The sequence below is a fragment of the Martes martes genome (genome assembly GCF_963455335.1).
Source record: "Martes martes genome assembly, chromosome: 4".
Classification (NCBI taxonomy): Eukaryota; Metazoa; Chordata; class Mammalia; order Carnivora; family Mustelidae; genus Martes; species Martes martes.
The window spans coordinates 190,330,748-190,356,637 of NC_137891.1; the positions used below are offsets into that span (position 1 = coordinate 190,330,748).

At 57.8% G+C, this 25,890-nt stretch overlaps 1 protein-coding gene across 1 annotated transcript in view; it reads left to right on the top strand.

The window, feature by feature from the left end:
• Positions 1–5,821: 5,821 nt before the first annotated feature.
• CFAP74 (cilia and flagella associated protein 74) overlaps positions 5,822–25,890 on the top strand; it is a gene marked incomplete at both ends in the record, with an annotated part of 49,622 nt that continues 29,553 nt past the window's right edge. Inside the window, 15 exons of the mRNA XM_080801756.1 lie at positions 5,822–5,826; positions 7,166–7,312; positions 7,903–8,115; positions 8,922–9,020; positions 10,674–10,781; positions 13,287–13,460; positions 14,071–14,181; positions 14,572–14,674; positions 15,453–15,610; positions 16,797–17,001; positions 18,257–18,415; positions 19,918–20,091; positions 20,588–20,706; positions 22,915–22,981; positions 23,411–23,500. Of these exons, the coding sequence (XP_080657882.1) occupies positions 5,822–5,826; positions 7,166–7,312; positions 7,903–8,115; positions 8,922–9,020; positions 10,674–10,781; positions 13,287–13,460; positions 14,071–14,181; positions 14,572–14,674; positions 15,453–15,610; positions 16,797–17,001; positions 18,257–18,415; positions 19,918–20,091; positions 20,588–20,706; positions 22,915–22,981; positions 23,411–23,500 (1,932 nt within the window). The remainder of the gene's footprint in view (positions 5,827–7,165; positions 7,313–7,902; positions 8,116–8,921; positions 9,021–10,673; positions 10,782–13,286; positions 13,461–14,070; positions 14,182–14,571; positions 14,675–15,452; positions 15,611–16,796; positions 17,002–18,256; positions 18,416–19,917; positions 20,092–20,587; positions 20,707–22,914; positions 22,982–23,410; positions 23,501–25,890) is intronic.

A 25,890-nucleotide genomic window follows, 5' to 3' on the forward strand; every position in this document is an offset into this window, starting at 1 on the left:
CCCTCAGACAAACCAAGAACATCTTAAAAATAAGGTCTCGCTCTGGAGCCGCCCTGCCCCCCGCACCCCGCGCTCCGCCGCGCGTCCCCGGCCCCCGCGGCGCCCCCGCCCCCGCCGCCCCCCGGACCCTCTCCCGGACCAACGGCGGCGCCCGCACGCGGGTCTCCTCGTTCTCCTCCGTGTCCGGCTTCCGTCGCCCGCCGCCGCGTGTCTGAGGCGCGGCCACGTGCGCGTGTGGCCCGCGTCCCCCCGTCCGGTGACCGCGGCGCCCGGTGGGAGCTGGACGGACGCGCGGGGCCCCTACGAAGCCTGTCGCGCGCCCGTCGCCCGGTTCATGCGCCGCAAGTGCTTTTCCCGAGGCTCTGGCTTGTGCGTTTTCTCAATGTCTTTTGGTAGGAGAAATTGTGAATTCTTATGAAATCCAGGATTTACGGTTTTTTTTAAACTATGACCTTATTCATCTGTAACGGTAATAATTTTTTTGTAGCTAAAATTTCCGCTTCCCAAGATGGAAGAAGATGCTGGTCCGTTCCCGCCGGAGCCGCTGCGGGCCCGCCGGCCGCTCGCGGAAGGTGTGGGAAGGTCTTTCCACCGACAGCGGTTGCTTCCACGACAATGAAGATGGACGACGCGCTTCGTAGTCGCCCTTAACCCCTTTTCTTCGGAAAGACAACATCTTTTTAGCTTATATTTTTTTCTCGAAGAGGGAGCTTATATTTTTCTGTCTTTAGTTGAAAGAGAGATCAATGATGGCTGAGAGTCTTGAAAGTGGCAGAACCTAGTTCTCCGGTCCTAACACCTCTACCGAGAGCGAGGATGCCGCTTTTATCCCAGTCCTTTGAATAGGACCTATTTTTGTTTTCTTTCCCTCAAGGCTGTTAGATTAAGAAAAATCACTGATAATCTCACATTTTTCTAAGATATGCTTTGGCTTGGGTTAGTGCTAGGCATCAGGCGGGACAATCCAACCCGGACTAACTTCCTTGGTCCCCCATTGAGCCCCAGCATGGCTCCTTTCTCAGTACTGAAGTGAGATGTAATGAGGCATGGTGATGTCAGGTGAGGTTATGGGAGATATTGTGAGGCGAGGCGAGGCGAGGTAACGTGGTATGAGGTGTGGTGAGGTGAGGTAAGGTGAGGTGAGGTGAGGTGAGATGATCAAGTGAGATGTGTTGAGGTGTGATGTGGTGAGGTGAGGTGATGTGTGCTGAGGTAGAATGAGATGAAGCGCGGTGAGTTATGGCATTGTGAGGCGTGGTAAAGTAAGGAGTGATGAGGAAGCCGGACTGATGTGAGGTGTGGTGAGGTTCGTGAGGCGAAGTGAGATAATGAGGTGCAGTGTGGCGTGGTATGGTGATATGAACTGAGGTGAGATGTGGTGTGGTGAGGTGAGGGGGGTTAAGGTGAGGTGACCTGTGTGACATGAGGTGAGGTATGGTTTGTGGTGTTGTGAGGACTAGTGATGTTTGGTGAGATGAAGTGCGGTGTGGTGATGTGAGGTTTGGTGAGGTGAGGTGAAGTGTGGAGGGCAGTATGGTGACGTGAGGTGAGGTGTGGTGAGGTAAGGTGAGATTTGGTCAGGTGTGGGTGAGGTGAGGTGAGATTTGGTCAGGTGTGGTGAGGTGAGATTTGGTCAGGTGAAGTGAAATGTGGAGTGCAGTATTGATGTGAGGTGAGGTGAGGTGTGGTGAGGTGAGGTGAGATTTGGTCAGGTGAGGTGAGGTGAGGTGAGATTTGGTCAGGTGAGGTGAGGCGAGGTGAGATTTGGTCAGGTGAGGTGAAATGTGGAATGCAGTATGGTGATGTGAGGTGAGGTGAGGTGTGGTGAGGTGAGGTGAGATGAGATCTGGTAAAGTGAGGTATAGTGTGGTGTGGTTTATGGTATTGTGAGGTGTGGCGAGGTGAGGTATGGTGAGGTGTGGTGAAGTGAGGTTTGATGAGGTGAGGTGTGGTAAGATGAAGTAGGGTATGGTGAGGTGAGGTGAGGTCAGATGTGAGTTGGGGTGGGGTGTAGTGAGGGGAGAGGAAGTGTGTGCTGAGGTATAGTGAGCTGAGGGTGAGGTGTGGTAAGGTGAATTGAGGTGACTAAGGTGTGGTGAGTTGTGGTGTGGTGATGTGAAGTGAGGTGGTGATGTGAGGTGACACTTGGTGAGATGAGGTGTGGTGAGGCAGGCTGTAGTGTGGTTTGTGGTGTTGTGAGGTATGCTGAGATGAGGTGTAGTGAGTTGAGGTGAAATGAGGGGAGTCGAGGTGTGATGAGCTGTAGTGAGATGAGACCCGGTCAGGTGAGGTATAATGTGATGTGAGGTGAGGTAAGATGTGGAGAAATATAGTGAGATGATGTCACGTGAGGTGAGGTGTGGTGTGGTGAGGTGAGATAAGATGAGCTGTGGAATGGTGTGGTATGGTGAGTTGAGGTGAGGTGAGGTGTGGTGTGATGTGGTGTGGTTTGTGGTATTGTGAGGTTTGGTGAGGTAAGGCAAGTGAAGCGTGGTAAGTAGAGGCAAGGTGTACTGCAAGTAAAGTGAAATGAGGTAAGATGAGGTGAGGTGTGGTAAGGTGAGGCATGGTGAGGCAAAGTGAAGTGAAGCATGGTGAAGTGAGATGAGATGAGTTGAGGAAAGTCGATGTGAGGTGAGATGAGGTGAGGTATGGTGAGGTGAAGTGAGGTATGGTGATGTGAGGTTTGGTGAGGTGAGGTGTGGCGTGGTGTGAGATGAGGTGTTGTAGGGTGAGATGAGGTGTTGTAGGGTGGGATGAGGTGTGAGGTGAGGTGAGATGAGATGAGATGAAATGAGGTAAGGTGAGTTGAGGTGAGATGATGTGAGATGAGATGAGATGAGGTGAAATTAGGTGAGATATGGTGAGGTGAGGTAGGGTGTGGTGCGATGAGGTATGGTGAGATGCACTAGGGTGAAGTGAACTGATGTGAGGTATGGTGAGGTGAGATGAGGTGAGTTGTGTGATAAGGTGAGGTAAGTTGAGGTAAGATTAGGTGAGGTGTGGTGAGGTGAAATGAAGTTAGGTGAGGTGAGATGTGGTGAAGTGAGGTGAGTTAAGATGAGGTATGGTGAGATAAGGTGAGGTGTGGTGTGGTGAGGTGAGATGAAGTGAGGTGTGGTGAGGTGAGATGAGGTAAGGTGTGGAGTTGTGTGGTATGGTGATGGGAAATGAGGTGAGGATGCTGTCATGTGTAGTTTCTGGTGAGGTAAGGTGTGGTCAGGTGGGTGAAGTGAGATGTGGTGTGATATAGTGAGATGAGGTGAGGTGAGGCATGGTGTTGTGTGGTGTGCTTTGCAGTGTTGTGGGATATGGTGAGGTGAAGTAAAGTATGGTGAGGTGAGGTGAGGCAAGGTGAAATGTGATGAGGTAAGATGAGGTGAGGTGAGGTGAGATTAGGTGAGGTATGGTGAGGTGAGGTGAGATGAGGTAGGTGAGGTGTGGTGAGATGAAGTGAGTTGTGATGTGGTGAGGTGAGGTGAGTTGTGGTGTGGTGAGGTGAGGTGAAGTGTGTTGAGGTCAGATTAGGTGAGGTATGGTGAGGTGAGGTGAAGTTGGGTGAGGTGAGGTGAGATGAGTTGAAGTGTGGTAATGTGAACTGAGGCATGGTGAGATGAGGTGAGGTATGGTGATGTGAGGTGTGGTGAGCAGAGGTAAGATGAGATAAGATTAGGTGAGGTATGGTGAGGTAAGTTATGGTGAGATGTGGTAGGGTGAAGTGAGCTTATGAGAGGAATGTGAAGTATGGTGAGGTGAGGTCTGGTGAGATGAGGTGAGTTGTGGTGTGGTGAGGTGAGGTGAGGTCTGGTGAGATGAGGTGAGTTGTGTTGTAGTGAGGTGAGGTAAGGTGTGGTGAGATTAGCTGAAGTAAACTGAAGAGAGATTAGGTGAGGTGAAGTGTGGTAAGATGAGGTGAGATATGGGGATGTGAAGTGAGGTGTGGTAATGTGAGGTGATGCTTGGTGAGGTGAGATGTGGTGAGGCCGGGTGTGTTGAGGTGAGGTATGGTGTGGTGTGGTTTGTGGTGTCGTGAGGTGTAGTGAGTTGAGGTGAAATGAGGGGAGTTGAGGTGTGGTGAGGTATAGTCAGGTGAGGTGAGGTGTAGTGTGGTGAGGTGAGGTAAGATGAGGTGTGGAGTGGTGTGGTATGGTGAGTTGAGGTGAGGTGAGGTATGGTGTGATGTGGTGTGGGTTTGTGGTATTGTCAGGTTTGGTGAGGTGAGATGTGGTGAGGCAAGCTAAGTGAAGTGTGGTGGGTAGAAGTAAGATGTGGTGCAGTAAGTGATATGAGGTGAGATGAGGTGAGGTGTGGTAAGGCAAGGCATGGTGAGGCAAGGTGAAGTGAGACATGGTGAGGTGAGATGGGATGATATCAGGTGGAGTGAGATGAGATGAGTCGAGGAGAGATGATGTGAGGTGAGTGGAAGTGAGCTGAGGTGAGGTGATGTATGGTGAGGTGAGGGGCAGTGACGTGAGGTTTGGTGAGGTGAGGTGAGGTGTGGTATGGTATGAGGTGAGGTGTGGTGTTGTGTGAGATGAGGTATGGTAAGGTGAGGTATGGTGAGGTAATGTGCAGTCTGGTAAGGTGAGTCGTGGTGCAGTGAGGTATGATGAGGTGTGCTGGGTGAAGTGAAGTGATATGAGGTATGGTGAGGTGAGGTGAGGTAAGGCATGTTGAAATGAGATGAGTTGTGTGGTAAGGTGAGGTAAAGTGTGGAGAAGTGAGGGGTGGGGAGGTGAGGCAAGGTGAATTGAGGTGTGGTGGGATGAGGTGAGGTGTGGTGATGTGAGGTGTGGTGAGCGGAGGTAAGATGAGATGAGATTAGGTGAGGTATGGTGAGATAAGGTATGGTGAAATGTGGTAGAGTGAAGTGAGCTGATGTGAGGTATATGAAGGATGGTGAGGTGAGGTGAGGTGAGGTGTGGTGAGATCAGCTGAAGTAAACTGAGGTGAGATAAGGTGAGGTGAAGTATGGTGAGATGAGGGGAGGTGTGGTGATGTGAGATTTGGTGAGATGAGGTGAGCTATCATGTGGAGTGTGGTATGGTGATATTAGATAAGATGAGACGTGGTGTGGTGTGGTTCGTGGTGTTGTGAGGTTTGTCAGATGAGGTGTGGTGAGGTGAGGTTTGGTGAGGTCAGGTGAGGTCAGGTGAGGTGTGGAGTGATGTGGTATGGTAATTGAGGTGAGGATAGGCATGGTGTGGTATGGTTTGTGGTATGGTGAGGTTTAGACAGGTACGTTGTGGTAAGGTGAGGTATGATGAGGTGAGGTGAGGTGGTGAGATAAAATAGTTGTGATATAGTGAGGTGAAGTAAAGTATGGTGATTGAGGTGAGGTGTGGTTAAATGAACTGAGGTGACTTGAGGTGAGATTAGGTGAGGTAAGGAAAAGATGAGGTGTGGTGTGGCAATGTGAGGTGAGGTGTGTTGAGGTGAGATTGGGTGAGGTATTGTGAAGTGAAGTAAGGTGAAGAGTGGTGAAGTGAGATGAGGTGAGGTGAGATTAGGTGAAGTATGTAGAGGTGGGGTGATATGAGGTGACTTGAGTTGAAATTACTGAGGTATGGTGAGGTAAGGTAGGTGAGTTGAGGTGAGGTGTAGTGAGATGAGGTGAGGTGTGGTACAGTGAGGTAAGGAGTTTAGGTGAGGTATGGTGTTGTGAGGTTAAGTGAGGTATAATGAGATGTGGTAGGATGAAGTGAGTTGTTGTGAAGTATGGTATGGTGAGATAAGGTGAGTTGTGGTGGATCGTGGTGAGGTGAGGTGAAGCGTGTTGATGTGAGGTGACCTGAAGTGGTATTAGGTGAGGCGTAGCGATATGAGGTAAGGTATGGTGAGATGAGGTGAGATGAACCAAGGTAAGGTGAACTGAGGGATAAGGTGAGGTTTGGTGAAGTGAGGTAAGGTGTGGTGATACTGAGGTAAGGTATGGTGAGGTAAGATGAGGTGTGGTGAGATAAGGTGAGGTGTGGTGTAGTGAGGTGAGGTAAGTTGAGGTGAGATTAGTGAGGTATGGTGAGGTGAGGTGAGGTAGGTATGGTGATGTCAGGTATGGTATGGTAAGGTTAGTTGAGGTGAGATGAGGTATGGTAAGGTGAGGAGTTGTGAGGTGAGTATGGTGGGATATGGTGAGGTAAATCAGTACCCAACTTTCCATCTTCTAAAATTGTGTAGAGTTTTCTTGTCCACTCTCTTTCCCATGTTCCCTGTGATTTGCATTGATGCCTTTTTTAGTTCCTCTTATTTCCACTGAGAGGTAATGAAGGAGTGGTGATACATGCTATTGGATGGTTCCATTGGCCATGTTTTGCTGAAAGGCTACAGAGATTCTTTAAGACAATATTTCTTAAACTTTTCTGTCAGAGAATCCCTTTACATTCTTAAAAATTCTTGAAGACCCAAAGAGCTTTTATGTTGATCATATCTTTTAATATTTACCATATTAAATATTCAAGCTGGAAATTTTTTTGTATTTATTCACTTAAATTAGCAAAACCGAACCCGTTATATGTAACAAAGAATCTGGTCCGTCAGAAGACGGCGGATTCTCACATGCGCATCTCTGTTAGCCTGTTGTGATACTATGTATCATGAGACGTTTCGGAAAACTCCGCTGTACACTTATGAAATGAGAACGAAGAAGGCGAATGATGTGGTAGCGTTGTTAGGGGAATGGGTTTTGATTCTGCAGACGCTCTGCAAGGGTTTGTGGCGTTCCCACCGGGGTTCCCCGGGCCACACCGCGACAGCCGTTGCTCTGAGACACCATCAGCTTCTGTGTCCGCCGGGTTCACCCCAGGGCCTCGGGCCTGAATGACTCTCTCTGCTCTTTGTGTTTTCTCTTGCCTCGACTTCTAGAAGGAGACAAACGAGAGGCCCCGGAGTTGGCGGTTGAATTTCCTCCTCCAGAAGCGGGGGCGGGAGCCGGCGCGCGACGGCCCCGGTGAGAGCCGGGGGAGGGGCGGGGGCGGCCTCCCCGCAGCGCCGGAGCCGGGGGAGGGGCGGGGCGGCCTCCCCGCAGCGCCGGAGCCGGGGGAGGGGTGGGGGCGGCCTCCCCGCAGCGCCGGAGCCGGGGGAGGGGGGGGCGGCCTCCCCGCAGCGCCGGAGCCCGGGGAGGGGGGGGCCGCGCTGCGAGGCCAGCCGGCGGCCTTTCCGCGTTAAGCCCCGAGCAGGGGCACAAGGCTGGCGCCGGCGCCCGGGACACGACGGCGGCCCCCCCCGACGGACCGCGGGCCGGCCGGCTGCGGGGGACCCCGAGCCGCCTAGAGGAGCTGCGCCGGGAGAAGGAGCTTGGCGTCCGGAGGACCAGGTGAGGGACGCTCGGGCCGCTCCTCGGGGGAGGGCGTGGTGCCGGGGTCCTAGGATCGTCCCCCACGGGCCCAGGGACCCGCCCGCCACCTGCTCCCGGGCCGCCCGCTGGGTGCTGGGCGCTCAGCGGGAGGCTGCCTCGTCCTCTCCCTCTGACCCTCCGCCCACCCCGCCCCCTTATTTTCTCTCTCCCTCAAATAAATTTAAAAAGAAAACCAAGGGGGGGGCGGAGCTGGGGGGGAGTAACGGCGCGTGGCGAGTGATGGGCGGGGCGAGAGGTGATGGGTGGGGCCATGGGGAGAAAGTGGTGGTGGGCGGGGCAGGGCGGCCCCGGGCTCGGGGAGTGGTGGGTGGAGCCACCGATGGTGGGCGGGGAGAGCTGGGTTGGGGGGCGGGGAGAGGTGGTGGGCGTGGTGAGCGGTGGGCGGGACAAGCGGTGGGCGGGGGCTGTGGGGAGGGAGCTGTGGTGGGCGTGGCGAGCAGTGGGGGGCGGGGTGAGCGGCGGTGGGCGGGGCAACCCTCGTTCCGGGAGGCGTCGGCCCAGCCCTCTGACCCCGCCGGCCCAGCCCTCTGACCCCGCCGGCCTCGCAGTCCCCACAGCCGGACCCTGGCCGTCCTTGATGGACAGACTTCCTCCTGCCTCCTGGGCGGTCGCGTGCAGCTGCAGAGGCTGCCCTCTCTGTTCCCGCCGGGCCTCGGCGGGGTCGGCGCCTGCCTGCACGGGGCTTGCCCTCCGGTGGCCGGCGCCGCCCCTGCAGGCCCCTCCCGCTCCGCAGGCCCCTCGCGCTTCCGCGTGCTCCCCGGGTGTCTGTGCAGAAAAGTTGGAACCTGCGGAAAAGTTGGAAACTTTGGGGCATGGGTGTAGCTGTCGCTCTGCACCGCGGATCGCCTTCTCCGGTCACCTTTCTCCGTTCATGGGATTTCTTTTTGCTCAGCGGGTGGCAAGCAAACTGCGGAAATCGCAATACTTTACTCCTAAATACTAAAAACACAGAAACATCCTGTGCAGAACCTCCGCTCGGTTACTTCCCCTAAGGAGACGGAGTTCTCGCCACACTGCACGCCCGTCCTGCTCGTCCCCGGGACGTGGTTTGGAGCTGCTTTGGTTGTGCTAATCACAGGAACTAGAATTTTGAGTCGGGATCAGTCCGGGCCCACACACTGGTTGGTGGTCCTGATGGGTCTGTGAGTTCTGGATCACCGAGGAGGGGCTACAGCTGTGCCCCCTGTGCACAGCCCCCAGGGCTCTCCCCCATGCCCTTGACATGCCTGAGCTCATTCCTTTCTGTCGCTTCATGCTCATTCTCATTTGGGCTGAGGTCACCCAGATGGTTTTCAGAAACCAGATGTCCAACACCGTGATCATGCAACCTGATTGTGGGAGAGAAATCCCCGGAAAGATGATGTGACCTCAGCCCCTGGCCTGGGCGAGGGGGGCGGATGACCGTGTCCCCAGCCCAGGCAAGGGGAGCTGGAGGGGAAGGCCCCACTCTGCCCTGAACCCCACTGTCGTTTTCTGAAGATGGGGAACAGTCAGAGGCACCTGGGGAGAGCTTGCGGAGAGACCGCACTCTGGAGAGCCATTCATCCAGATTCTGGCTTACTTTCAGAGGAGAGCTGCGTGCTTGCCGTCAGAGGATGGAACTCATCACCAAACAGCAGGCGAGCGTGGCGGCCGAGACGGCTGCAGAAAGAAAGGCCAACAACACGTAGGTCATCTGCCTGGGGCGCTGAGGGAGGCAGGCGGTCAGGGCTCAACCTAGTCCCACGCCATCCAGGATCTGTGCTAACACCTGTGGCCTGCAGGTGCTCGAGGAAGCAGACTAGCTGCCCTCGGGTGTGGGAAACAGACACAACCCAAAATGGAAACAAAGAAACCGGTGATCACGAGGACAAGAAAGCTGGTGGCCATGAGGTTAGGAAAGGTGACCACTTTGAGGCATGTGGCCAGGGAGCCCTCCTGAGAAGTTATCTCCAGGCTAGGACCTGATGACAAAAACAACTTCCCTGCAGTGACCAGGAAAGAACATTCTGGGGGGTGGGGATGTGCGAAGTCCAGGAGCTCCCAACAGAGGGGCCACTCTGTGGGGACAGGGCAGGGGTACCAGCGGGCTTCAGGGAAGAAACGTCAGGACTGGCTTTGCCTTGAACACCCAGGCAGGTGGTGCCTCTACCGAAACTAGGGGGCAGGGCAGGCAAGGGGATCCGGTGTCTGCGTGGCTGCTGCACAGACACACCGGCTTGGAGCTCCGCACACACACGGGGCTGGCGTCCGCAGATGCGCCAAGTGCCCCTGGGAGCCAGATGGCATCCACGCGCTTCAGCCCCGTCATTTCGTAGCAGCCCTTGGAGAGACTTGGGGACACTAGGTGACCTGCCCAGGGTCACCCTGCTAAGAAGGGACGCCATGGGACTTCGGTCCCGGCGCTCTGAGCTGGAGCCTGAGGGCAGCTGCCCCACTTGCTGCGGGAGAGGGACGAGAAGCCGCCACAGCGCCAGACCCACTGGCCCCGGGAGGGCTGATGGGGCTCCTGGCCACTAGGTGCTGGGGTTCCAGGGGCCACAGCACAGACAGGGCTAGGAGCCAGCTAGTGCTTGGAGCAGCAGCTTTGGGCAGCCTGCAGCCCAGCCCCTGCAGGGAGACAGGCTCTTCTGTAGGATTTTGAAATCCTCCTGATTCTGTGGACACAGCAGGCCAGGCGTCCGGAAACGATGCCCGGACCAACCAGCAACTCACAACCCCTCCCCAACGGTCCGCATCTAGGGTCCTGATCACGGTATCCACACAGCCAAGTCCTGTGGCCAGCGTCATCCTAGGCTCTTCCCACAAGGCAGCCCCATTGGCTACCCCATTTATCATAGTGTCCCTGTCATTATGTCAGAACACACCAGGGGTTGGGACAACTGGGCGGCGCGCTGGGCCGGCCCCAACTCCAGCATGCAAGCGGGGAATGACCGGAGAGGACGCGGAGTGGGCTTAGAACCGAGAGTCTCCCACTGGCTTTTTGGCCACCCGGCTGCTCGCGGTCCTGGGGCGGGGGCGCCGGATCCTTCCTGGATCTGAGTGGGCCTGCAGTTCGGACAGGCTGGAGCCACGGGAGCCAGCCCCCGGCGCTGGGGGAGAGTGGGCCATGGTGTGATCCGGGCAGGTTGTCTGGCAAGTTCTATGACTGGCCAAGCAGCCAGCAGTGGCCACAGGACGTCGCACCCATTGCCGTCCCCGCTGGCGGGTTTGGACAGGTTTCTCTCAGGAAGATGAAAAGGCCAGGAGAAGGCAGCCCTGGCGGGGGGCGGCTACGGGGGAGTCTCGGGGCCAGGCCACCGCCCCCTGCCTCCCGTGCTCCCCTGCCCCTGTGTCTCAGCAGTGCAGCCGTGGGCCGCCTCCAGGCGGTGTCCAGACGCCTCTGCAGGGAGCTGGACGCTGAGCGAGTCCTGCAGGCGCAGATCAGGGAGCTGCTGCAGAAGGACGAGTGAGTGTGGCGCGGGCGGGGCAGGCGGGAGCCACCGAGCTTGACCTCTAACTGCCCCGAACCTGGAAGGAACTCGTTCAGTCATTGAAAGGACAAGACTTCACGTTTTTTGAAATGTTTCCCACTTTGTCCATGTTTGTTTACATTAGGAGACCTGTGAAATCTGCTTTTCCGTCCCCCTTTCCTGCCCTGTGCTAACAGAGCTGCCAGCACCGTTTCACACAAGTGTTTCAGGGATGCCCCGGGCGGCTCAGTCAGCTAAGCCATGGGCTCAGGTCGTGATCTCAGGGCTGAGAGGGAGCCTGCCCCAGGCTCTGCACTCAGTGGGGGTCCGGCTGACATGCTCCCTCCTTCTCCCTCCGCCCTCCACCCCCGCTCGCACTCTTCCTTTCTGTTAAAAAACATTTTTTTAAGTGTTTCACAACCTTTGTGAAGGCTCTGCCAGAAGAGAGAGTGTTGCGTTGTCCCCAGTGTTTTGCAGACCAGATTGCAAATATCAGCTTTGCCTCTAGCTCGTTGAAGCAAGAAAGGGACCTAGGAGGGGTCAGAGCTCTCTTGTCCCTCGTGCCCTGCTCCGCCTGCATAGGGGCCCTCTCCCCCGAGCGCTGGCCAAGTGGCCTCTGGGAAACACGCAGGAAGGCACAGAGAGGACCAGGACAGGGCGTCGGCCGCAGGCCACACCTCTGCTGGAAGAACCATGACGGCCCCCAGCAAGTCTCGGGGCCGGGGATCAGTCTGGAACCCCTCCCTCCTGGAAGCTCAGCGCGGTCCAGCCTGATCCCCGGCTCCTGTGGGCTAAAGCACAGCCCCCTCCCCATAATCTAGAGAGAGGAGGGAAGGAGAGAAAGGTGGGCTGGATGGTGGATCCTTCTGTGAGCAAGCCAGAGAGGATGAAGGCATTTACATGGCCCTTGCTTGACAGTTGGCCCCAAGGGCAGGGCTCACCAACCAGCACCCAGCTGGGCAGTCATCGTCACCAGAGCCACAGAAAAGCTATGGTCCTGCCTTGTCAGATTCCCAGATCCATCTGCGCTCCTGTGTGTGGCCGGGGTCCGGGTGACCCGCGCTCCTGTGCGTGGCCGGGGTCCGGGTGCTGTGCTCTTGTGCATAGCGGCACCCGGTGCGTCCACGGTTGGGCGGGACAAGCGTTCTCTCAGCCTTCCTAGAGGGTCGGGAAGCCAGGAGCAGTGTGGCTGAGTGGTTCTGACTCAAGGTCTCCCCTAAGGATGGCAGCCCAGGCAGTGTCGTCTGGAGGCTCACTGGGCTGGCTGGGGGATCAGCTTCCAGGCCCACTTAGTTCTCCCCAACAGAGGCCTCCTCCTAGGGCTTCTCAGAGCAGGACACTGAGCCCCCCAGGTGAGCAATGTTGGGGGGGAGGGGAAGTAGCAAACCGAAAGCCCCGGTGTCATCTCAGAAGTGGCGTGCCGTCCCTTCTGCCACATTTGGATCAACAGAGGCCAGGTGGGGGCCGGTGCTCAGGGTATGCATATGGGACGCAGGGTCACGGGCTGTCGCCTTGGGAACCGGCCACCTCGTGTTGAGTCTCAAGTTGGCGTCCAGACGTGGTGTTGGCAGAACCAGCTGCCGAGCCCGCAGGCGCCTGGCACGTGGGGAACTGAGCCTTCTCCTCACCTGGGCACTTCCGTCTCTGAAATGATGCCATCGCGTGGGCGTCACAGTGGCGCACGGTGAGCTGAGCGACTGTGCTTCTCAGAGAATCGCAGCAGTGACAGGGACGCAGGTGAAGAAGGAAGCCCTGTGTCCAGAGAAAGCGGCTGCTCCCCAGAGCACAGACCGCCGTGCCTGGCTCGGGGCAGGACCGTCTGGGTCGTGAAGGGCGTGTGCAGAGTGGGGCCTGGCCGGCCCTCTGCTGTGGCTGGACTGGGCGCTTAGCCCGAGGGGCCGAGTCTGTGTGCTTCCCCAAAGCCTCCCGCATGTGTCTGGCCCTCTGACCTTCCTGTCACGGTTACTTCTCTCTGACTGACCATGCTGGTTATTTGGAGAAAGTGGGACCTTAGTGAAACCCCCATCTATTTCAAGCCTAGGGACCCCATAATCAATCAGCCAAACATTCCTGCCACCCGTCCGTGCCCAGAGCCCAGAAACCCCCAGAACCCCAGCCCCCCTCCCCTCCATGTCCCAGTGCCACAGGGAGCCCCCTTCAAGGGCAGTGTCTCCCACCTGTGCCCCCGGCCTATTTCAGGGTGCCATCCCGTCCTCGGACCAGGTGGGGGCCGGTGCAGGTCGGTGCCCATGGGCCATCCAGGTGGCGATCCAGGTTCAAGCAGGGCAGGGGCCACAGGTGCTGAGGTGAAGCGGGAGCCTCACTCTCCAGCAGCTGCAGGCCCAGAGGGCTCCCAGGAGGACGAGCTGACCTTCATCGGTGTTTGTCAAAACTGGCTGTCCAGGCCCTCGCAGACCCCTGGAGTGGACACTCCACAGAGGGTACGGGCCCAGGTCTCCCACACCTTCACCGACACAAACAGAAGTGTCTCTTGTTTGAAGGAGCAGCATGTGGCACATGGCCATCCAGGAGAGACAGCTCGAGGATGCCCAGAAGTCTGCCCTGGAGGAGGAGGAGGCCGGCAGGAAGTGCCTCCGGGAGCAGGCGGCCAAGCAGCTCCGCAGGGAGGAGGAGGCCGCGGAGAAGGCTGAGCGGAACCGGCTGCTGAGGGTGAGGTGGGTGGTGAGGACCCGCGGGGCTTGGGGGCTCCGGAGAGACTGGCTTGTCCCCGCTGAGCCCTGCCCCGGCCCATGGCCCGGCTGGAGTGCTCCTCGGCGCCACCCCTCCCCCTCCTGGACCCGACACCCACCTTTCCTTCCCTTTCCTCCTTTGGCTGCTCCCAAGGGCTCAGACCCTCAGTCCCCGGGGTGCGGGGGCCTCCCGTTGGGCCAGGCTCCTGAGCGGGGCAGGGCACGTCCGCACGTGTGCCATGGCCCCATCCCACTGTGAAGGGAACACCCCACTGCCTGGGCACAGCTCCCAACTCCTTACCCGAAGTCCTCGAGACTCTTCCCCTGCCCGTCCCAACCAGTTCACTGCCCGATTGCTCTGGGAACCAAGCCCCCGTCACTCACAGGGTCCTCAGCCACCCCTCCCCCCCAGCTGGGTCCTGGTCCTGCCCGTGGTGCCCGCTGTGCCCGTGTCCCCATCTTGGCCCTCGCCTTTGGCACGAGCACACAGGTGCTGCCAGCCCGGCCCTTCGGGACACCTGTTCCCCAGGTGGGTGTGGGCCCTGCAGAGCTGAGGCTCACGCGTGTCTGTTCCCACTGCCCTGTGTCACAGCAGGAAGTCCATGTACCTCCAGAAGGAGCACGGGCTCAGGCACCAGAAGCTGGTGGAAGACGCCCAGAGGAATCGCAAGACGGCAGTGAAATTCTTGAAGGCTTCCCTGAGAAGGTAGCATTTTCAGACTCTCCCCATCGATACCCCAGAGGAGAAATAGAAGAATGGATCCTTTGTTTTTGTTTTAAAATTCCCCAATTTTATTATTAAATCATCACCTTACTGTTAAAAAATAATAAAACTGTGTTCTTAGTTTTGAGCTGATCACCTGCTTGTTCTCAGAAGAGGACCTCCCACGAGGCGGCGGGAGCCTCCAGTCCCGGGAGGCGTGTTTCCCCGTGTCCTCGTGACGGGCGCCCCGCGCAGCACTGTGCTGTGTCTTCCGTGCCTCCACGTTCCATTATTTCCCTGGTGCACATGACCAGCCCCCAGGCTCCTTCTGGTCTTGTTCTCGCGCATCAATGAGATTTTGGTCCTTCTGGTGAAAAATGCGCCTTCCCGCAGATTTCGGGAGCAGGAGGAGCAGGAGGAGAAGGAGGCCCGGGCACACACGAGGAGGCGCATGGACGCGGTCCTGGCCCTGAAGAACAGCGTCACAGCCAACAGGGTAGGCGCCCGGCTCACGGCCGTCATCCCCGGAGGGACAGCCTGAGAGCCCCCCGACACCCTCAGGGCCCCACGCAACCCTCCAGGAGCCCGTCCAGGCAGGCGTGTGTCCTTCCGGGCAGGGCTCCACACCTGCGCACCGCTTGGCCCGCCCTGCCCGTCTTCCTGAGTCCCCGCTCCTCCAGACGGGGGTCCCATGTCCTCAGACTCCCCACTCAGTCGCTCCCCCAAGGATTTGTTGTCCCCAGGTCTGTGCTGGCCCTAGCCAGGTCCTAGCTGGGCAGGAAGAAAGCCCCCCGACCTGTCCTCAGGGGGCCTGGTCTGTGGGAGGAGTGATGACAAGGCGACAAGGCTCCAGGAGGACCAGGGCTCCCTGAGGTCGTGGGCAGGGGTCCAGGATCTCGCTGGAGGAAGCGACACCCCCAGGGGCCTCGGGTATGGCAGTCGGGCCTGGAATGTGGAGAGGGGAAGAAGGGGACCAGCATTTGCCAAGGCTTAGAGGCAAGAGAGAGCAGGCCTCTTGGCGGGAAACCCAGGGAGGCCAAGAGCGAGCCAGGGGGCAGAGGCCAGCAGAAGACAGCAGACGGCGCCCTCAGGCTGCGGGAAGCCCCTGAGGGTCTTGAGGAGGGAGGGTCAGTAGGTGAGCAGGGGGCAGGGGAGGGGGTGGGGCTCTGCAAACTTCTCTTCAGGAATCTCGGAGCTAATTTAACTTCGCCCGTGAAACAGAAAGTTCCGGGGTGTGTGTGCACATGCGTGTGCCGATGCTCTCTGTTCCCAAGGAGACGCTCCGGAAATTTCAAGCATGGAGCCAGGCGAAGGCGGAGCTGGCGGAGCAGAAGGCCCAGACCGAGAAGGAGGTGCTTCTGGCCCAAGGTGGGGACGCCTTCAAACACCTTTTCCATCAACGCAGGTGCCAGGAGCTGGAAGCCCAGAACCGGTGAGTGCGAGGCGTGCTCCGGGGGAGGGGCCCCTGGGCCAGCCCAGTCAGGGGGGCTGCTTCCCTCCCTGGGCTTCCCCCTCGCATGGGGGCTCCAGCCCTCCCGCCATACCCCGCTCCCCAGACCCCAGCTCATGGGCCTCCCCCGGGCCCCAGAGCCTTCCCGCCCTGTCTCCCCAGCGCAGCCCTCCTCAGGCTCCTGGCCTGGTTTCCCGGTTTCTCAAGAGCTGCTCTGAGTCCCCAGAGTGGCTCGCTCTCCCTGTCTCTGGGTGGCCCATGACCCTCCTCTTGGGGGCTCTGGGCAGCCTGGGCTCACCCTCCTGGGCTCCCCTTTCTGATTTCCTCCGAAAGGGCACTCGGTGCTGAGCCTCCTCACTATCCTGCATCCTTGTCATTCCCCCTGAGACCCCCTCAGCCCTATGGGGTCCCCGTACCTCGTCCCCCAGGCTGCCCCCTCCCTGCTTCCCGCCCCCAAGCCCCCCGCAGGAGTGCGCGTCCCAAGATCCCAAGATCAGTGTTCTGCCCCTGCGCACCTCCTGCGGGGCGTGTCCCTTCTCCCACTACCAGCCCCCCAACCCCCAACCCATCATGGCCACTGTTAGGGTCTACCCAGGGGTGGCCTCTTGGTTGTCTCCCTGGGGACAGCATCTCCAGTCTGGGAGTCCCTGTGCCCTGAGTGTCACCACAGGAGCTTTGCCGTCACCCCACCCCACTACAGGCTCCCTGGGACAGCTCCACCGAGCCCCCCGAGCCCCCGCCGTCTGGCACAGGCCTGGCACAGGGAGAGCCGGGGGGAGGAGTGGGGATGAGTGAGTGTGGCCTTGCTTTGTGCCTCAGTGGGTGTGCCCCAGCCGCCGACCTGGAAGCCAAGGGCAGAGGCCGCACTTGTGGGGTCAGGTTGATTGTGGGGCCTGGGCCTAGGCCAGGCTGGGCCGGAATTTCAAGTCCTGGGTCTCCAGCCTGGCAGCCCTCCTGGCCTCATCTGCTCCCTCAGGAGCCAGGGGCTCGAGCCAGGACCAGTTCCTTGCAACCCTGTGCCCAGGGGCTAGACCTGGGTCCCTGCGGAAACGGCTTCTGAGGGTCACTGTGCTGAGCCAGGGCCGCCTGCCCCCACAGCCCCCCACCCCTGAAGCTGATCGAACCGTGCATCTCGCCCGCTCTGGGCCCACACGGTGTTTTCCCACAGCACCTTCGAGGAAGAGCAGAGGCTCAGAAAGCAAGAGATCGTCGGTCGGATTCTGAAAGAGGCGGCCAAGGAAGAGGGCAGGAAGAGGAAACAGTCATCCCCTGCCAAAGCCCGGGGCCGGCCGACTCTGCGGGAAAAGACGTGGAATTACGTCACGGACGTCTGTGAAGAGAGGGACACAGCAGTCCCTTCCTGTCACCTGCTGGTGAGCCGGGAGCCCTTGCCAGTCAAACGTGCGCACCTCCAGGGGAGCGGACAGATGACCCGAGGGCCCGGGCCCTGGAGTCATTGTATCAACCCGTCCAGCTAAGATCCGACAGAAGAAACTGCCCGTCCTGCCCCAGGATGTCTCCAGCGTGCTCTTCCTCAGGCTGTCCTTGCTGGGGGACCCCATGGGGGCCGGCGTGTCCTCTCCGCAGCAGGTAGGGCGCAAGGCGCCCACCAGAAAGCTGTCTTTTCCTAGGCGATGCCACAGGCACACAGACAGACCCAGGTCTCTGGTGCCCCATCCACATGGGAGCCACCCTCTGGGGACTCCACTGCAGGGGGCGTCGCCTGCAACATGGTGGCTCAGGTCGCCTGACCTGTCCCTATGTAACTGAGACAGGCCAACGAGCAGAGGCCAGTCCCGGCCCAGGGGGCGTTTGTGCCTCAGACTCCTGCATCCTCCCTCTCGTGCACGCCCTCATCCCTTCACGCCGGCATCCCTACCGAGGGCCAACTCTGGCCAGCCCCCGGGCAGGTGACCTATTGACCTGTCTTTGGGGGTGTGGGGCAGGGACATGCGGACACCCACCTGAGCCCAGTGCAGCACTTCTGCCCTTGTATACCCCAAAACCTCGAAGTCCGGGGTGCTGGCTCCAACCAACGCACGGCCGCCAAAAGCCCCTCGGGGCACTGCCCTCGGCCTCTGTGGGGACTTCACTCTGCCCCGAGGTGGTCTTCAGTCTTCTCCTGACTCCCAGCCCCGTGTCCACACTGAGCCAGCTCACCTCCGGGCCTTCCTCCCTGCTGCCTCCTCCCTCTGGCCCCCTGGCCGGAGTCTCCAGCCGCTGCCCCAGGAGCCTTCCCTGCCCGTCCACACTGGGAGCCCTGGAGGGAGGCTGTGCCCAGGCCCCACGGAAGCCCAGTCCCAGGACCAGGCGTCCTCCGAGGGGTAGCCATGAAGGCCTTTTCCAGGGTGTATTTCATAGGAGCAAAAATTAGAAATCATGCAAAACTAAGGGTTGCTGAGAAGATACCAGTAGGTGTCTTATGGATTCTTTTGTGGGTGTTGGAGAAAAGGATTTAATGCTGTATAAAGATACTTACATTTTAAATGGGAAAAGTTACAAAACAAACTGTGTTCCAGTCCCCAGGTAAGCCCCAGGGGGCTCTCTGTGAGGGTTATTTTCTTCTCGCTGATCTGTAGCATCCCTATTTTCTGTAATCAGTTACCACATTCTCTTCCCCAACAACAGGATGGCGACGGGGCCACACACCCCAGAGCCTCACAGTTACTGGAAGCCATTTCCAGTGAGTCCGTCCAGGGAGACCCTGGGAACACCAGCTGGGAAGATGACACGCTGGCCGAGCCGGAGATCCCCGGGCTCTGGAAGGAAGACTACAAGCCGTACCAGGTGAGCGCTTCCTGCTTCTGGGACCTGAGGTTGGAAATGCGGGGCGCCTGCTGGCCTGGAGCCAAGGCCACAGACTGAGCCCGGTGCCCGTCACTCCCGTCGCCCAGGGGGACAGTGTTATTTGTGCCGCTCCCTGCTGCACATTTCAAAACCTTCCTCTTGGCCTGATTTAAAAATCTAGGAAACTGGCGTTCCTCCTGGTTGTGCTGTCTCTCTCTCTGTCAAGTAAATAAATAAAATCTTTTTTTTCGTTTGTTTTATTTATTTATTTTTGACAGAGTTGCCATCCTCAAAGGTCAGAGAAATTTTTAAGATATAGTGTTTCTGGATTTCAACAGATACAGATATTTCACAAAATTTCTCAAAATATTACTGCAGGCACAACGGAGCAGCTGGGCCAGAGAACAGAACCAGAGAACCTTTAAGTTCACAGCTTCAGTGGTCATCGCAAGGCTAAGAATTAATGGGAACATGGCCCTTTGGAAGATGTTTAAAAGAATGTCCACGAGACAATCTTCATTGACCCTGTCCTAATTAGTTCAACATAAATAAAATCTTTTTTAAAAAAGCTTAAAAATCTAGGAAACTGGGGTATCTGGGTAGCTCAATCAGTTAAGCCTCTGTGTCTTTTTTTTTATTTTGCTCTGTTGCTACTGAGACATTAGCTCTTTATTTTTTTTTTAAGATTTATTTATTTATGTGAGAGAGTAAGAAAGAGAGAGCATGGCTGGGGTGTGGGGCGTGGGCAGAGGGGGTGGGACAAGCAGATTTCCCACTGAGCGTGGAGCCTGACCCGGGCTCCGTCTCTCAGCCCCAAGATCAGTGCCTGAGCCACAATCGAGAGTCAGACGCTCTCTGAGCACTGAGGTGCCCACCGCCAGCACGGAGCCTGCTTGAGACTCTCTCTCTCCTGCGGCGCCTGGGGGGCTCGATCGGTGACCATCTACCTTGGACTCCAGTCGTGGTCCCAGGGTCCTGGGATGGAGCCCATGTCGGGCTCCCTGCTCGGCGGGGAGCCTGCTTCTCCCTCTCCCACACTCCCCTCTCTTGCTGTGTCTCCGTCAAATAAATAAATTTTAAAATAAATAAATAAATAAGATCTTTTTAAAAATATATATTCTCTCCCTCTGCTGCTCTCCTGCCAAAAAAATAATAAATAAATAAATAAATAAATAAATAAAAACCGATAAATAAATAAACTGTTCAAAAATCTAGAAAACTCTGGCCTGCCATTACTTCCCAGAAATCTGCTGGGACCCTGCATGGGTCTACTCTTCTCATCCGTCCTTTCTCTCTGAAGTAGGGACCACCGGCCTCACGATCGCCGGGCTCCCTGAGCGGCTTGCCGGGCGGTGCGGGCTGTCCCGGCCTGGCTGCTCCGGCCCTGGCTCTGCACCGCTAACCTCTGCGGCCACCGAGCTGCCCTCGGCCGCGGGGAGCAGAGTGCCTCGCTGGGCCCGGCCTGGTCCTCGAGTGTCGGCCGCTGTTTCCTGGAACCTCAGGTGCCCAAGGAGGAGGTGGACCGGAAGCCTGTGGGGGGGACGAAGATGGACAAGGACATCCTGGCCCGTACCGTGGAGCAGCTGCGCAGCCGAGTGACCCACAGGCAGGTGGTGTCCGGGCGCGAGTTCCGAGGTCGCCCCTTCAAGAGCAAGCCACGGCTCGTCCACTTCAAGGTGAGCCCGAGAGCCCGCTGGGCTGCAGACGGGACGCGGCACTACCGCCCCCCGCCCCCGGTGCTGAGGGTGCCGGGGGGTCAGACGGCAGCCCCGGGAGGGCCCTCGTCCCAGCCGACGGCCTCCCTGGAAAGGGACGTGAGGAGGTCAGCGCTCACACGTCGTCTCAGTCACCAGGCTCTGCAGGACAGGGAGCTGGCGGGCCCCTGGGACGGCACACGGTCCCCTCCGTGACACAGAGCCGGGCGCCAGCCCTGGCCCCACGCTGTCCGAGGTCCCCAGAGAGCTGTGTCCCGCTCCCGCTCTCCCTGCTCTCCCTGCGTCTCTGGAGGGCCCTTCCTAAGTCAGGAGACCTTAGGAATTGTTCCTGGTCTCTTAGGACGCTCCCCATGCTGTCTCTGTCTCTGCCACCATCCTCATGTCATCAGCACGCGGGCGTCGGGGCACATGGGGAGAGGCTGCCACATGCTCAGAAGAACTTCTCTGGTTTTTCCAGGATTTTGATATTGGCAAAGTGTACAAGAAAAAGATCACGTTGACAAACGCCACCTACACCATTAACTACTGCAAGCTGGTGGGCGTGGAGGAGCATCTCCGGGACTTCATCCACATCCAGTAAGAGGCCACGGCGCGCGGCCCGGGCGGTGCGGTCCCCCGTGTGTCAGAGCTGCTGCCCCACACCCAGGCGATCTTGGTCTGGGCTAAAGCCTGCCACTGAGAGGCGGCTCGGTCTGTCAGCTTGGGCTGGCTCTGTCTGAGGTCAGCCCTGTCTGCGTGATCAGGGCTGTGGCACCCCCATTTCTTCCCTGTCCATGTCTTGGTGTCGCCCACTCTGGGTAAGATGTCCCTGGTGGTCGTTGGGCCTTTTCTGTGAGAAGGTTAAAGCCATCCCTGCCTCAGGACTATCCCTCCAGCTGTCTTTGTGTGTCCTCTCTGTCACCGTGCTTCTACGTCCTTCTTCTACGGCCCCACTGGTGCGTGAGTTGGACCTTTTCACGTCCACCTGCTCCCCTTAACACTTGCTTCTCCCCTGCTTTACTTCCCCCCTCCTTTCTCTAGTGCTGACCTGCTTGTGTCCGCGGCGATGTCTCTCTCTGCTTCTGCTCCTTAGCATTTTGCCTTCAGTTTTAAAAGAGCTTCTGCCTGGTTTCTGCCAGCTTTTAGTTGATGCATTTGGAGGCCTGCGATGACCCGGGACAGCTCTAGGACTCCTGGCTGGAGCGCATGGGTGCAGGGCAGGTCCCCACCGCCCATCCCCACCGCCTGTCCCTGCGCTGTGCTCGCTGACCTGGGCTCTGGTCAGCTTCTCCCATGCGGGACATGCTGTCCACTTCTGGGGGCTGCTTGTAGATCAGACGGGGCATCTGCGTTCCCCCTTCTCTCTTTCTGGCAGCGTTGTAGGCTCTTGTGCTATCTGCAAAGGCCTGTGTGGGCAGAGCCCAGCTGGGAACGGCTGCCGGCCCCATTATTCTGTCCTGCCGTCCTGCCGTCATGCTGGAGGCACGGGATTTACTCGTGGTCTGCTTGTACTTCGCGCTGGTCTGTGGGTCTCTGGGGGTTGTCCAGGGGCCCCGACTCGGGGTCTGCTCCCTCAGCACCCAAAGCACTCCCCAGTGGGGCTGGAGCTGGAGTCCTGCCCTGAGGTTATCCCCCCATCTTCTGGTTCCTGTGGCGCTGCTGGCAAGTCGGTGTCAGCCCGAAGCTCCAGACCTTGGTGTGGTGTCTGGCTTCCCTCTGGTCTGCTTGAGATGTCCTTGTCTCCGGGGTCCTGAAGCTCCTCCGCGGCACATCAGGCTTGGGCTGGTTTTCTTAGACACGTTGGGGCTCACTGAGGACCCAGACCTCTGAACAGCTGTGGACGTCTCCCCAGCTGGTGTCCAGGTGTGTTCTCGAGACCGACACTCAGTCGGCCCTTCTCCCTCTGCATCTACTTGGCTGTTGAAATTGTGTCAGTGGCCATACTTCTCATTTCCAGGAGCCCTGCACCCTGCCTCAGGCCGGAAGCTGCCTCGAGACATGTCTGGCTCCTTTCCCATGTCTGTGGTTCTCTATTTCTGTCCTTGGTCATTTGAACGTCTTTTAAAGTCACCGTCCAGTCGTTCTCTTACCTGAGGCCCTTGGAGTCTGGCCCTGCCGTCTGCACGTGTGTCGCTGGTGTCCACGTGTCCTTTCCAGCAAGGGAATCCCATCTTATCACCAGTGGGACTCTGCCCTCCCCCAGGGGGTCTCTGTGATGTGGCGTCAAAAACCTTCCTTCCCACCAGACAAGTTTTGGTTCTGCCTGGTGCTGTGGGGTCACATCAAATCTAGCTTGTGCATTTCTAGCCCACCCCACGGTAGCCCACCCCACGGTAGGGGGGTCTCTGGGGGCTTCTTTTCCTCACTCAGGCTCCAGACCAAGACAGGCGGACCTCCCCCGAGTCTCCCTGTGAAGCCGGGGCCCTTTCTTGGGATCTTTCACTGCAAGTGGGGTTCCAAGGGTCCTGGCTGTGTGCAGGGTCAGTGCCAGCCCCCTGCCTGGCTCACGGCCCTCACACTGGTGTTAATATCCTGCCCTTGGCTCCAGGCGGGTACCCACGTGTCCCCTGGGGGGACTGCTGTGCACCCCATGGCACCTGGCCCCTCCCTCCCTCTGCACACGTTACGTGAGTGTGTCCTGGGCCCTGGGACCTGGGGCTCGGTGCCTGGGACGGGCAGGAAGGGGTCCAGAAGGCCCGCTCGGTGGCTGCTCCGGGCCGTGGCTACTGCGCACAGCTGATTCCAGCCCAACCACACGTTCCCTGTCAATCTGATCGCATGTCACACGGATGGTTGTGCCTGCAGCTTTGACCCCCCTGGTCCCATGTCAGCTGGGATGTCCTGCGAAGTACTTGTCACCTTCAAGCCCATGGTGAGTGTCTGTTCCGAAACCAGATGGTGTGAAGGGACTTTCCTCCATCGTGAGTGGGTGGTGGGGGGAACCCGGTCTCTGCCCCTCCCCAGGCTCTGCAGACACTGTTGTGGTGATGGAGGAGGGACGCACAGGACTCCATAGGGGTCCCACAGGCCTCTGTTCTAGTTCCAAACATGTTCATCCATGTTCCTGATGTTAGGAAGAATCACGAGCCTGCCCTGATGTTTGCTGGCCAGCAGGTGTGATCTGGTGCTGTTCTTGGGTCTAAATGGGGCATGTTGGAATGATCTAATGGGCCCTGGCCAGTGCGAGGCTCCCTCCGGCCACCGTGTGGATGCCCAGCTCCAGCCTGTGGTCCTGGAGCCACAGCATGTGTCCCTGGGTCAAGTTACAAAGTCACAGTGGTTGGGGGGTTCTATTTTTTAGATCAACAAAGATCTGGAAGGAAACGTCTCATTTATGGCCCAGACAGGGGGATTTTCCGTTCCGCTGAAGTGCTCCACGAAGAAATGTGCGGTAAGTGCAGAGACGCCCGACCCAGCGCCTCTGGGGAGGCCCTGGTCGCATCAATACGGTCTGTCCCGGGTCCCGGCCTCCATCCCATGCAGCCCCCGTGAGGCTGGGGCCAAGCCCTGGGCAGGTGAGCGCTCCCGACTCCAGAAAGCCCAGACCGCAGGAGACCTTGGGGCTCCTCTCAGGAGACGCCAGGCTCCCAGCAATTCTGTGAGGTCCCCTCGATTTCCCTTTTAAACGATGGTCACCATGGGGTGCGTCACGTCCCCAGGCCTGATAGCTGAAATTTGCACCTGAGGGCCACCTTCCCCGTTTCGCCTGCCCTGCCTCCCGCAGCCACCGCTCTGCCGTCCGCATCTGTGAGCTTGGGTTTTGTAGGTCCCGCACGGAAGGGAGGCCACACCGCATTTGTCTTTCTCTGCCTGCCGCATCTCACTTCACACAGAGCCTTCAAGGCTCATCCACGCTGCTCCAAATGGCAGGATCGCCTTTATCCGACTGGTCACCCATTGGCAGACGCATAGGTTGTCCACACTCGTTGGTCCTTGTGAGTGATGCTGCTGTGAATCTGGGTGCGGCTGTCTCTCTGAGTTAGTGGTGTCGTTTCCTTTGGATGCGTTGCCGGAAGTGCCGTTGCCGACTGCAGAGTAGCTCCGTGTTTAACTCTTTGAGGAATCTCCATGCTGTTTTCCTAGTGGCTGCACCAGTTTGGTTCCCCTTCTCCACGTCCTCACCGACCCCTGTTGTTTCTGGCGTTTCTGAGTCTCGCCATTCTGATAGCTGGAAGGTGGTGCCTTGTCGTGGGCTGACCTGCGTTTCCCTGATGGTGAGCGACGTTGAGTAATTTGCGTGTGCCTGTGCCTGTGCTGGGTGTGGAGAGGGGCTGCGTCCCCAGCGATCGCCCACCTGATCGCCCCATCAATAAGAACAGATTTAATTTTATTCTCTATTTAAAAAAAAAAAAAGAAAGAAAGAAAGAAAAATGTCTGTTCAGGTCCTCTGGCCATTTTTAACCGAGCTGTTTGTTTTTTCACTATTGAGTTGTGTGAGTTCTTCATATATTTTGGATGGCAAGTATTTTCTCCCATTCTATAGGTCGCCTTTTCATTTTGTCTGCCTTTGCTGTGTGGAACTGATTCTTTTAAAAATCTTTTTATGTATTTTTAACTTTTATTTCTGAGCCGTGGCTGGCAGACGAGGTCCTATTAGTTTCAGGGGTAGGACATTGACTCGGCAGTGTTCCGTGCCCTGCTCAGTGCTCGTCATGATTTTTTTTTTAAAGATTTTATTTATTTATTTGACAGAGAGAGATCACAAGCAGGCAGAGAGGCAGGCAGGGCGGGGTGGGAAGCAGGCTCCCTACTAAGCAGAGAGCCCGATGCGGGGCTCGATCCCAGGACCCTGAGACCATGACCTGAGCTGAAGGCAGAGGCTTAACCTTCTGAGCCACCCAGGTGCCCCATGATCTTTTTTTAATTAAGAAAAATTTCAAATGTAAGGAAAAGCAGAAAAACAGCAGAGGATATCCGCGCCTGGATCCTATCTGTGTCGACGTTTGCCACATTTGCTTGGTCTGTCCGTCTGTCTGTCTGTCTGTCTTCTGATCTGCTTGCACGTAAACCAGCAACTTCATAACACTTAGAGAACTTCCACCGGTCTCTGGGATAAAGGGGGACATTCTCTCGCAGAAACCGCCACTTCGTGGCCCCTCCTGAGTGAGGAAGTCGGCACTCCCTGCAGTGATGCCATGTAACCAGCCGTCCCCAAATGCAGCGGCTGATCACTGCAGCAAGTGTGTTGTCCCACGGTCACGGGTGTGCAAGCTGGGCTTGGCCGGGCAGCCCCACCCCGGCGGCAGTGTCCCTGGCAGGAGCTCCCCGTGGGCACTGGTTGTGGCGTGCAAGTCCACGGCTCTGTCGTGACGGGCAGGCACAGCCATCATGCTCTCCAGAACTCTCCCACCTTCCAGACTGGAACTCTGTCCTCGGGCGGCGCTCCCCACTGCCCCCGCTCTGGCACCGGCACCTCCTCGCCTCCTGCCTCTAGGGATCTGAACGCGCTCGGTGCCTATGGAAGTGTGATCCCGCGGTACGTGTCTCCTGTGACCACCTGTGACTTTCTGTGACCTTCTGTGACTGTGACAGGAGTCATGCATGTTGCCGCATGGGTCAGAGTGTCTGTCCCTCTCAAGGGGGACTGGTGCACAGGCCCGACTTCCATTCTGCCAGCCCTCGTTTCCTGCATCACTGTCTTCTTTTGGGGTTAGCTGGTTGTTTTTAGAGTCAAATGTTTAAACTCCTTCCCATTTCCTTCCATGTACAATCCGTAGCTATTTCCCGAGCCGTTACCAAGGGATTACATTCCGCATCCCAAAGTCACAGCGGCTTCGTGCC